We start from the raw sequence: 13,159 nt of genomic DNA, 5'->3' as shown, positions 1-13,159 counted from the left end.
TATTGATTAAAACATTTATTTCTAACAAATTTTTAATTATGTTGTTACAAATGTTGTTTATTTGATAACAAATATGTTATATAATTTATGAATGTTATATTCGACGTAATATTATTATCTTATGGAAAAGATAACAATAACTTATCCTCAAGAAAAATAAAATAGGATATATATACATATATGTTTATATATAGATTTATTCATATTATGAAATTATAGCTTATTCTTTGACATTCCCAGATTCTTGAACTTTTTAGATTTACTGAATTTTTTGAACTTCAAGGTTATATAATTTATCCAGTATTTTTTCATGTCTTCTGTAAAGTTTCCCCATAATGTTATTAGTTCATTTAAAAATTCAACAAATGCTACATGAGAACTATTTCCCATTTGAAGGAAATAGCATAATTTATTATAAGACGTTAGTTCGTTGTTCAATAGTTCCTGTGACATACTGCGATAGGATTTGCTCCACTGCTTAACTGCATAATAACGTGGTATCCCATAAGTATTTGCTACTTTTTCGCAATATTTGACAATGAGTAATTGCATATTGATATATTTTCTTTTTTCGTTATTATTCACTAGATTAAATATAACAAACATATCATTAAAGCTTATTATATCACCTAAATTATTAATCATTTCTCCTATTTGACTTTCGGTAGCATTAGTGTCATATTGTAAATCAGCAGTAATAACTGCATCTTTTTCACTAGACGGAGCCATATTTGTGTTGGAAGGTACTGTGCTATGAGTATATTTGTGCTCATCGCCATCATTATTTGCATTCTCATCTCCATGCTCATTTCCATTTTCATCTCCATGCTCATTTGCATGCTCATCTCCATGCTCATTTGCATGCTCATCTCCATGCTCATTTGCATGCTCATCTCCATGCTCATTTGCATGCTCATCTCCATGCTCATTTGCATGCTCATTTGCATGCTCATTTGCATGCTCATCTCCATGCTCATTTCCATTTTCATCTCCATGCTCATTTCCATTTTTATCTCCATGCTCATTTCCAATTTCATCTCCATGCTCATTTGCATGCTCATCTCCATGCTCATTTCCATTTTCATCTCCATGCTCATTTCCATTTTCATCTCCATGCTCATTTCCATTTTCATCTCCATGCTCATCTCCATGATCATGTTCATGTGTATCTTTATTTTTATCTGTATTTATATCACTGTTTTGATCCATATCTTTATCTCTATTTTGATCTAAATGTTCGTCTCCTAGTGTAACTGTATTTTCACATGTACTTATATCTTTATTGGGGTCCCTATCTTTATCGGAATTATGATCTAAATGTTCATCTCCTTGTGTAACTGTATTTTCGTTTATATCTATATTACTATTTGAGTCCATATCTTTATCGTTAGTTTGATCTAAATGTTCATCTCCTAGTGTAACTGTATTTTCACATGTATTTATATCTTTATTGGGGTCCCTATCTTTATCGGAATTTTGATCTAAATGTTCATCTCCTTGTGTAACTGTATTTTCGTTTATATCTATATTACTATTTGAGTCCATATCTTTATCGTTAGTTTGATCTAAATGTTCATCTCCTTGTGTAACTGTATTTTCGTTTATATCTATATTACTATTTGAGTCCATATCTTTATCGTTAGTTTGATCTAAACGTTCATCTCCTAGTGTAACTGTATTTTCACATGTATTTATATCTTTATTGGGGTCCCTATCTTTATCGGAATTTTGATCTAAATGTTCATCTCCTTGTGTAACTGTATTTTCGTTTATATCTATATTACTATTTGAGTCCATATCTTTATCGGAATTCTGATCTAAATGTTCATCTCCATGGATATCTTTATTTGTATCAGTAATAACATTACTATTTGAGTTCATATTTTTATCGATAATTTTCTCTAAATTTTCATCTCCTTGTGTAACTGTATTCTTATTTGTATTTGTATCATTGTGTGGGTCCATATTTTTATCATTAGTTTGATCTAAATGTTCATCTCCATGTATATCTTTATATGTATCAGTAGTAATATCACTATTTGGATTCATGTTTTGGTCTAAGTGTTGATCTACATATGAATCTTTATTTATATTTGTATTTATAACATTATTTGAGTTTTTATTTTGATCGTTATTTTGATTTATATTTTGAGGTCTATGTTTATATGCTTGTGTAACTGTATTTATATTTGTATTTATAACATTATTTTGGTTCTTATTTTGATTGCTATTTTGATTTACATTTTGATTTATATTTTGATTTATATTTTGAGGTCTATGTTTATGTGCTTGTGTATCTGTATTTATATTTGTATTTATAACATTATTTGGGTTCTTATTTTGATTTACATTTTGATTTATATTTTGAGGTCCTTGTTTATATGCTTGTGTAACTGTATTTATATTTGTATTTATAACATTATTTTGGTTCTTATTTTGATAGTTATTTTGATGTATATTTTGATTTATATTTTGAGGTCTATGTTTATAAGCTTGTGTAACTGTATTTATATTTGTATTTATAACATTATTTGGGTTTATATTTTGATTGCTATTTTGATTTACATTTTGATTTATATTTTGAGGTCCTTGTTTATATGCTTGTGTAGCTGTATTTATATTTGTATTTATAACATTATTTTGGTTCTTATTTTGATTGCTATTTTGATTAACATTTTGATTTATATTTTGAGGTCCTTGTTTATATGATTGTGTAACTGTATTTATGTTTGTATATATAACATTATTTGGGTTTATATTTTGATTGCTATTTTGATTTACATTTTGATTTATATTTTGAGGTCTATGTTTATAAGCTTGTGTAACTGTATTTATATTTGTATTTATAACATTATTTGGGTTCTTATTTTGATAGTTATTTTGATAGTTATTTTGATAGTTATTTTGATGTATATTTTGAGGTCTATGTTTATAAGCTTGTGTAACTGTATTTATATTTGTATTTATAACATTATTTGGGTTTATATTTTGATTTATATTTTGAGGTCTATGTTTATAAGCTTGTGTAACTGTATTTATATTTGTACATATAACATTATTTGGGTTTATATTTTGATTTACATTTTGAGGTCCATGTTTATACCCATGTGTAAGTGCATTTATGTTTGTATTTATAACATTAGTTGGGTTCTTATTTTGATAGTTATTTTGATGTATATTTTGATCTCTGTGTTCTTGTTCATGTGTATCTGTATTTATATATATAACACTACTTAGGTTCTTATTTTTATCACTATTTTTATTGCTATTTATGCTTCCATTTTTAAGAATGGCTTTTTTCTCATTTTTATCTTTAACTTGCTTTTTAATTATGTCCAAAACTTCAGAAGGTTGAAACATACCTTGGGACACATTATTGGAATGGTTCACTTTACTATTATGTGTATTATATTTTATATCATCTAAATTATCATATGTGTTTTTTTCCCGTAAATATTTATTATTTTTACCATTTTCAGAAAATGTTTTAGAAAAACCTAATTTCCTTGAGATTCTATTACTTAATTGGAATTCTGATTTTATTGTGTCTTCAAATGTGTATTCATTCTATAAAAAGTATTTAAAAAGTAAATATAGGATGTATGGGTCATGCACAGTTTAATTTTAATATAGAAAAAAAAGATAAAAATTTGAAATAAAAGGGAAATTGATATTCATGTTAAATTTGTATTTTATCTTACTTCTAATAAAAGATATAATAGATATAAAAAGAATACATTCATAAATCCAAAAGATACAACATTCTTAGTACTTTTTTTTTTATATTTTTTTTCAGCTCTACATAAATAATTTGGATAGCAATTATTATGGTTCTTATTTTTAGTAATAAAGGATTTTCTAGTTCGCGTAAAAATTCCGTTGTTAACATTCACCCTTTTTAAATCCATATTAATTCTCAAAAAAAAAAAGTTAAATTATTTCATTTGTAAGATAATTGGTAATAACCATCCTTTTCTAATATATCTAAAAGAAAAAACATTTATTCCTATTTATCAAATTAACATGTAATAAAAAAAAAAAAATTAGTACTAAAAAATTATATATACATATATACTTAGTTAAAATTTTGTTATAATCTATTACATAAGTGGTCTGTTATTAACTATATTAAGTACAATATAAATAATAATATATTAAATAGAAAAAATTAAAAAACTAATAATTATGTATGTAGAGTACAAAATTTTACTTTTGAACCGTTTTTTTCTAGCTTAATTCTAATAATACATACTGAGAAATTATAAAATATATAAAATATTTCATTATTGAAAAATTTATTTGAAAAATAAAAAAAAACACATAATAACATTTTAGATTTTTAAATAAACTCATCCTTAATATAAAAAAAAAAAAAAATGAAAAATTATATAATGGTTAAATAGTAATAATGTTTATACATATAACTTAGATTATAACTGTTCTTTTATACTTTTTTTTTTTTTTATTCGGTTTCAATATTAATTATTACAACAACTAAGTGCTTAGTATTTTTACCATACCATATTTTTTATATGGTAGCACTTTATTAATAGTAAAAATTGAAGTTATAATTTTTTATAAAATGAATATTCTAAATTGAAATTATTCCATTCTACATTTTGTTTTATATATATATTATTATAATTATTTATAGATATATTTTAAATTTAATGAATAATTAAAATTAATAGATAAAAAAAAACACTATAATAAAATTAGTAAAAGGTGGCAGCTTCAGTTATATTACTAATGTAAAATTTATTTATTAGGTAACATTAATTATTTAATAATTATAATTTAATTTTCATATAAAATAAAGCTATTTTGAGAATTTTTGTTTTAGTTTCTTATAAAATGTTCTTGAAATAACTTTTCATTTTATGCCCGTACATGTATTATTTCTGGTAGTAAAATGAAATTACAAATTTCTATTTTTTGCTAAACAGGAATAATGAAACTAAAATGTATATATATAAATATATATATATATATGATTGGTAAATATGAAACAAAATCCATATAATTAGTGATTGTAAAAGGGTAGAAATAGTTTTTCACAAGTAAAAGTGAAATAGCACAGAACAGTAAAATTGTATTTAAAACGTGTGTAAACTGATAGAGCAATAAAAAAAAAAAAATTAAAACACAACTTGAGAAATTTACATTAAAATAATAAAATTTTTATAAAAAGTAAGGAATCCTTCTATCTTCATAATAAGGAATATGTAGAACGCGCTGCCAGTTTATTGATTATTTGTCGAAATAAAAGAGATATTCAATAAATATATTTTTTAGCATATATTAATAAAGGGATCTCGATAAGCATATTATGATTAGAAAAAGGCGATAATCTGGCAATATACATATAAATATATATATAACTAAAGGAAAAAAATATATTCATATAACCTTGGTTTTATGATATTTTTATGGTAACTAATACAAACTATTCATATAAAATCAAAATTAATAAAATAAAATTCATTTTATATATATATATTAATTATGCTATAATTAAAATTATAAAAGGATGATTATAAAATTTAAAACGTATGAAGTTTTGATATTTTCGGTTTTTATCTCATAAAAATTTTATTTGAATAACTATTTAATAGAAGAGATATAAAGTTAACTGGAAATTTTTTTACTATTATAGAGCTTATTATGGATGCTTAATATAACATTTATAAATTACGCACGTATATATAATTATATACCCATATAGAATGTATGATATATATGTATAGCATCCATTAACTAAAAAAACATAGACATGGATACAAATTGTTTATAATTGTGTACAAACAAATGAAAATTATTTAAAAACACAAAGAAATCAAAAGCATTAAAAAATACATAAAAAGAATTGTGTGTAAATAAAACTTACATGTATATATATAATATTAATACAAAATACTTTAATTTTTTTATGAAATATGGATCATCATTTGTTGTATTTATTTAAATTTTCTTTTGTTTTTTTTATTGTTTCTATAATTTAATTTAAATGATTTTTTTTTTTTTCTTTTTAATATATATCCATGATATATATGTTAGATGTGATATTTTTAAATAATTTTATAAAAAGAAATGAATTTACCTTTTTCTATGATTGATACATTTTCTTTTAACATGCTTATTTGTTCATTTCTTGATCTTCCTCATTCCCTAGTGAACTCATCTATGAAAATTTTAATAAAGAAGGAAATAATAAAAAAGTATTCACTTCATTTTAGCAATTATTTTTTTCGAAGATATTGGTTGTTTGATTTATATATTTCTCTCTTTTATCTATGTTTTCCACTGCTTGTGACTTATCAAATTGTTAACAAAAGTTTCCATCCATTTAATAAATAGAATGCGTTTATCCTTTTTTCATTTTAACCATTTACTCCAAGCATTGTTTAGATATAAACTTTCTTTTGAATGGACACATTTATTCCATTCTTCCCTTTCTCCATTGATTCTTACCTTCCATTTGTTCCATTTCTTTGTTTTTTTTATCTATATAATATTTTTGAAGATGTTTTATGTTTATAATTTGACTAAGTTTCATCATCTTGGCATCTCCAATCAATCATTAACCGCTCAGTGCTTTTAGAGTTTTTCCACTGTATCCATTCCTCCATAATACAGTCATTTAAATTGGATTCATTTTCATTAATGCATATTTTCCAATCTCTTTCCATAATTTTTTTACCTTGTTTTTTGATTTATTTTTCCCATTCATTGTCATCCCATTCGAATAATATCGTAAACACATTAGCTCTATAATTATTGTCCGTTTCTTTGTTATAGTTCATCCATTTATTTTACATAAATTCTATCCATACATTCCATTCCTTTTCTCTTTCCACAAGCCACTTTACTTTCCATTTTTCTATAGATGCATTAAAAATTTTACAGTCTTCTTTAATTTTTTTTTTCCATTTATTGCACTCGTTATTTTTATATTCTTCATATTTTTCTTCTTGATAATCTTCTCCTAATGAATCATTATCACGGTAGTCTATAGCATTTAATGACGCCGATTTCTTCATAAATTTCTTTATTCCTTTTTTTTTTTTTTTTTTTCTTGTGTCACATTTTGCTTATACATTTCATCGTTTTTCGTTATATTCCTTGTTGATGCTTGACGTACATCCTTTTCATAATTATTTATTTTATGTGCATCTTTTTTTGCTGATTCTACATTTTTTGTTGTATATTTTGTACTACTATTATCTGGGCTTTTTTCATGTTGTACATCTTCTTTTATATCATTAAATAATTTTTTTGTCACTTTCGTTATCATCTTTATTTATGTCATTTTTTGATGCCACGTGAGCATTCTTTTCATCTACTTTTGTCTTATCGCTATGTATCCCTTCTTTTACAGCACCTTCTTTCGTATTTTTGTTTTTTTCAGCATTAGTTTACCCCTTTTCAGGAAAATGCATATTCTCATTTACCTAACTGGCTTTTCCACTTTTTTCTTCATTATATGTCCTCCTTTCCCTGCCATTTTTTAATAAATATCCTATTCCATTATTATCATCTTTATCCTTTTTAAATTATGATGCATTTGTTAGATCATTTTTTAATTTATTCTTCGCATTACGTATATACTAAATAAAATTTGAACACTAGATAAAATTTTAATTTTATAAGTGAAATATAATTAAAATTTATAAATAGCTAAAAAAGAGATTTATGTATATTTGTACATTATTTTTCTGTTAATAAATAAAAATAATATAGGACATATAAAAATGACAAAATAAAAAGGAAAAAACATATGCATTGTACATAGAGTGATTCATAAATATTCTTCATTAATAAATTTTTATCATTTAATCTTAGTGAAGGAAATGAAAATTTTTCTGGGAAAAATTGCTTATCTTTTAAAAATTTTGGAGTATATTCCTTAATACTAGAATTTTCCACGTTTTTATATATGTTATGGATGAAATAAAAAAGTTCTTTATTATTATTAGAATGCTTTACAAAAAAATTCAGTCGTATTTATAGACTTAATTTGCATAATGGGACATGTTTAGTAATTCCATATATCTACCTTTCCATTAGAAAAATTATAGTGTTTTACAGAAAAATATGAGTAAATAATATATAAGAAAAAGTAAAAAAATACAACAAAAAAAATAATTACATTAGATTCTTTTATGTTTAAAAGAAGAATTGATGTACTTTTTATAAAATTAAACATTAAGAAAAAATAAACAAACTATTTATCCAACATTATTTAACTACGAAGAAAATCTTATTTTGGAATATTTTTATTAGGGAATAATTAAATTCTATAATAATTTAATTTATATATAATATGAATTATTTATTTTCTCGAGTACTTAATAAAATTTGTGAAACTATAATTGTGTCTTTTTTTTTTTGTTCATTATGCTCTATAATTAAAAAAAATAAGGGACGAAAATAAAATCCTTAATATGTATAAACACATTATACATATATAATATATATATATATATATAAAATATATGTATATTAAAATTTATTATTTCTTTCGACTGTTATTTTAAAAATTTTATTCGTTTTTTAATTTTAATTAATTCAAAAAACGATATATGGAACGAAAAAAGTAACACTTCTATAGACATTAATATAGAAAAAGCATTTTTTTATAAACAAATATTTATTTTTATTTTGGGAGAATTTATGTGACATAATTGAATTTTCTCTTATTCTTCTAAATAATGAAATGGGATAAATTAGAAAATTGAATTAAAAAAGAATGAAATATATTATATATTGAACATGTGTGTAAATATGTGTTATAATATTTGCCAGAAAAAATTATATGAGAAGATGATTTAAAGATGTTATAAAATTAAAGAAATTTTTTTTATGTTTTAATGAAAATTTTTTATTAATTTTTGTACAGCATTAACTATTAATAATTGAGGTGATGCGATAAAAATTCGTATTATATATCCTATAGTAATGTATCTATATTTTTTTTTATATATAAATTTAATATCCTTTCATTGATAATTATTGTTTTTATTTAATTTTTTTTTTATTTTTATTATTTATTATTTATTAATTTCTAGTTTTTTCATAATAATGAGAATATTATTCTGTTATTTTAAAGAACAGAAACAAAATAAAGATATAGAAAAAGAATAATATCCGTATTTTGTTGTATATATGAATAATATATTCATCTTTGTGTATTAATATTTTTAGAATTCAATTCTTATTTGTTGTTACATTGTTATATTTAATTTATTTCAGCATAGTAATTTAATGTTAATATTTTAAAAAGCGAAAATAATTTTTATTATATATCTTTTTTATGAATTTAATATTAAGGAAATTTTTATATTATCTATTTTGAAAATATATAAATTATTAGTTTGTTGTGAAAATGTATTTTTAAGATAAATGTAAAATTGTGTGTTTAATGAATAGATATTAAACTATACAACATAATATATATGTATTAATAGTACTTTTATAACAAGAAAATATTAAAAAATAATTTATGAGGGAGAAAAAATTGACTTACATTGTGAAAAAGATTTTTTTAAAGTATATAAAAATCTTAAATTTTTATAATATATATTTTCCAATAATAATAAACTCATGAAATAGTACTATTATTTTATTTAGTTAAAATGAAAGGAGAATAAAGGTTTAGCTTTTTCATTACTTGTAACTGTTAATATAACACGAATTTATAATATAATTTTTCAAGGTTTCATGTTTGAATATATTATCTAAAAAATTAATGTTATAAAATATCTTATTACTTCATTAAATGCAAAAAAAAAAAAAAAAAATTATATTTATAATAATGTATTAATTTAATACATTAAAAAAAAAATATTGTTCATTATAAATATGATTCTCCTTTTACGTGTTATTAATTGTAGTAAAATAATAAATGTGGATATGTGTAATTTAAATTTTGCTTATTATTACATAAATTAATAAATATATATATATATATATATATATATATATATACATATATATAATTATGTGTATATATAAATGAATACAAATATTTTTTATCATAATGTTACAACCATGGTATTTTTTGGCTTTTAATTAACAAAAATGATAAATGGGGCATAATCCATAGCATTAATTCAAGTCTAAAAGGAAAAAGAAAAAAAACTATTATAAATCAGTTGTCTATGTAGTAGGATAATCTCTCTCTCTCTCTCTATATATATATATACTATAATATAATATATTAGATAAAAAGGTCTCTAACGAAGGAATTTAGTATAAATTATGACTTTATTATAAATTTATTATATATATGATTAAATAAAAAATACTATAAGAATTATATTAAAAAAAATACTACTTAAATATTAAAGAAATGTCAAATTAAAAAATGCTACAACTGCAAAGAACAAACTAAACATGAATACAAATACCCGTGAGATATGAATAACATTAAAAGTAATTGTTCCTTTTTTATGAAGAGATAATCGTGTTGTCTCCTATTTATATAGAATTATTTTGTTAATCCAATTGTGAATTTGTACGTTAGCTTTTAAAATTATCCAACGTGAATAATTTTGGCTGTATTATGAATAACTGTATTTTTTTATTTTAAAGAAATATACAATCAAATATTGCGTATACTTTTTATATATAATATTTACACGTATGTATGTATATATAAACTTACACATAAATTATTACAGATTTTTTATTTTATATATTTTCTTTTACATGTAACTTCGTTTAAGCATATTTTGTCTTTCTTCCTCTACTGAATGAAAAAAGTCAATAGTAATTAAGTAAAGGAAAAAGTTATTATATATTATTATTTAAATTATTACATCACTTAATTCATATTGTAATTTTTTCTTCGTTTTGTGAGGTATTATTCTTACAGTCCTTTAGCCATGTCTTCCATTGTTTTTTCATTGTCCATTTATAAATTTCATTAGATGCCCATTTATTGAAAAGTATTTTTTTATAATTTTTCCATTTTGGCCATTTGTTCCACTCTTCAGATATATATACACTTTCCTTCATTTGTACCCAATTCATCCATTGTTCAGCTTCCCTGCTGATCCTTTCTTTCCATTTAAGCCAGAGTTTTCGCTCAGCAAAATGTAACCATTTTGCTGTTGTTGAATATTCCCAATTTGCCCAATAATAATCTTCTTCGGCTTTCCATTCATTTGCTAGCCATGATTTTATTTTGTTATTTTTCCACTGAACCCATTTATTTAAGATTAGTTGATTTAGTGAGTAATCATTATCATGAACCCATTTTTCCCACTGTAATTCCATAATTTGCCTACCTTCTGTTTGCATCCATTTGATCCATTGACTTTCACTCCAGTGTTCAGATTTTTCCAAAATCTCAGTTTTGTATTCTTTGTGCATCTCTTCGTTATAATTATTCCAATTATTTTGCATATTATTTAACCAATCGTTCCAAACTTGTTCTCTTTCTTCAAGCCACTGTACTTTATCCTTTTCTAATGTTTCATTAAAATGTTTCCATTCAGATTCCAGACGCATCAACCAATTATTCCATGCCATTCTTTTGAATTCTTCTGCTTCTTCTATGTTTAATTCCCTAAGATCCGCTGTGGTAACTTGAGAAGGATTACATGGGTTTGGTTTTCCAGGTAATGCCTTATTAACATTTAAAAATAATTTTTAAATGTATTTTATTTTTTTACATTAATATATTTAGTTCAAAAAGAACTAGACGGATATATATACCCTAAGTAAATAAATATATAAATATATATATATATGAAATTTTTATCTTACTGCTGAAACATGATTCAAGAAAAAAGCACAAGAGAAAATAAATATGATAATGGATAAACGTGCACTTATGGAAGTTAATCTAATATATGACATTAAGCTCTTCCTATGTGTCTTTGTCAAAGTTGTGGATGCGTATTCTTTTTTGGAAATATCTCGAGTATTCATCTTTAATTCCATGATATTTTTTGTATTTTTTAATAAAAAAAAATTAGTTTTTTAAATAAAACAATTTTTCTCTATAAAATTTAATATAATATATAATTATCCACACATCTGTTGGTGAGAATAGCGATATTATAATTTTTTTTTTTTTTTTTTTTTTACTAAAGAACAAGTAAAAAAGTAGTTAGTATATACGTTTTATTAAATGACATGTATCAATAAAAAATTATATAAGGCAATTAAGAAAAAGAATAACATATATAAATAATGGAAGTTCGTTGGTTAACTTCGTTAAAACCACGTAAAAAATATTAAAAAATAAGGATGGTAAAAAAAATTGAATATGTAGTTTATGTATGAGAAATATTATAAATTTCTTTTCTATATAAAGTCACTCTACGGGACACATAAATTATTTATCATTTTACAGATTCTACATTTCGTTACATGAACTTTATTTTCTTACTTTATCTTTAATAATTTCTCACTATAAATACATATATAAATTTTAATACATTCTAACTTTTTTTTAAATCTTATTATAACTAAATATTAAAAAAAAAAATAAATAAAACCTTTGTAGAATTTTTAGAAACAAAAAAAATAATATAAATATAATTCATTTAGAAAAATTCTATTATAATATATATGGCATTCAACTTTTTATATAGTTACCTGAATTTAAATTATATGATAATTAAAAAACACACATATTAAAAAAAAGGTGTTTATATAGCTATAAATTTTTTTTTTTTTTTATTTGATTATTTTTAGGTACAATTTTAATTATTATTAAAACCCTATTATTTTAACTTTAGTTATTATATAATAATACATTCTTTCTAAGGAAAAAAAGAAATATTAAATAAAAATTACATAAATTTTTGTTAAATGTATAAATGAAAAAAAAAAAATAAAAGTAAACTTTAACAACCGTAATTAAATATCATGAAACAAAATAAGCTATTATAATTTGAAGTAGATAATATATATTTTATTTTTATTAATTTTCTTGAATTACTTAGCTTTTATCATTACTGTTGTTTTTATTACTTCGTTTTGTTTTGTTTTTATTTTTTTTTTTTACATTTTGTTTTTATAATTTTGTTTTTCTTATTTTGTTTTTATATATTGTTTTTATTATTTTATTTTTATTAATGTTTATACTTTATTTTTTAATTATATATATACTGCTTTATTCTTGGGTAATTTTTTACTAGGAATG

General features: G+C 21.9%; 3 protein-coding genes across 3 annotated transcripts; all 3 read right to left on the bottom strand.

Annotated features, from left to right (window-relative positions):
* Positions 1–213: 213 nt before the first annotated feature.
* Positions 214–3,908, bottom strand: MKS88_001277 (uncharacterized protein; the record flags this gene model as incomplete). The annotated part of the gene is made up of 2 exons (XM_067214189.1): positions 214–3,567; positions 3,702–3,908. The coding sequence occupies 2 exons, from the start codon at positions 3,906–3,908 to the stop codon at positions 214–216; spliced, it is 3,561 nt and encodes a 1,186-aa protein (XP_067074650.1).
* Positions 3,909–6,545: 2,637 nt separating this feature from the next.
* MKS88_001276 (tryptophan-rich protein) lies at positions 6,546–7,040 on the bottom strand (the record flags this gene model as incomplete). The annotated part of the gene is made up of 2 exons (XM_067214188.1): positions 6,546–6,681; positions 6,817–7,040. 2 exons carry the CDS (start codon positions 7,038–7,040, stop codon positions 6,546–6,548), a joined length of 360 nt encoding a protein of 119 aa, XP_067074649.1.
* A 3,790-nt stretch (positions 7,041–10,830) lies between these two features.
* MKS88_001275 (tryptophan-rich antigen) lies at positions 10,831–11,937 on the bottom strand (the record flags this gene model as incomplete). The annotated part of the gene is made up of 2 exons (XM_067214187.1): positions 10,831–11,631; positions 11,773–11,937. 2 exons carry the CDS (start codon positions 11,935–11,937, stop codon positions 10,831–10,833), a joined length of 966 nt encoding a protein of 321 aa, XP_067074648.1.
* Positions 11,938–13,159: the final 1,222 nt, after the last annotated feature.

Source organism: Plasmodium brasilianum, chromosome 5 (genome assembly GCF_023973825.1).
Source record: "Plasmodium brasilianum strain Bolivian I chromosome 5, whole genome shotgun sequence".
Classification (NCBI taxonomy): Eukaryota; Apicomplexa; class Aconoidasida; order Haemosporida; family Plasmodiidae; genus Plasmodium; species Plasmodium brasilianum.
Note: the sequence above shows the minus strand (reverse complement) of the source record. Positions and strands in the feature narration are given on the sequence as shown.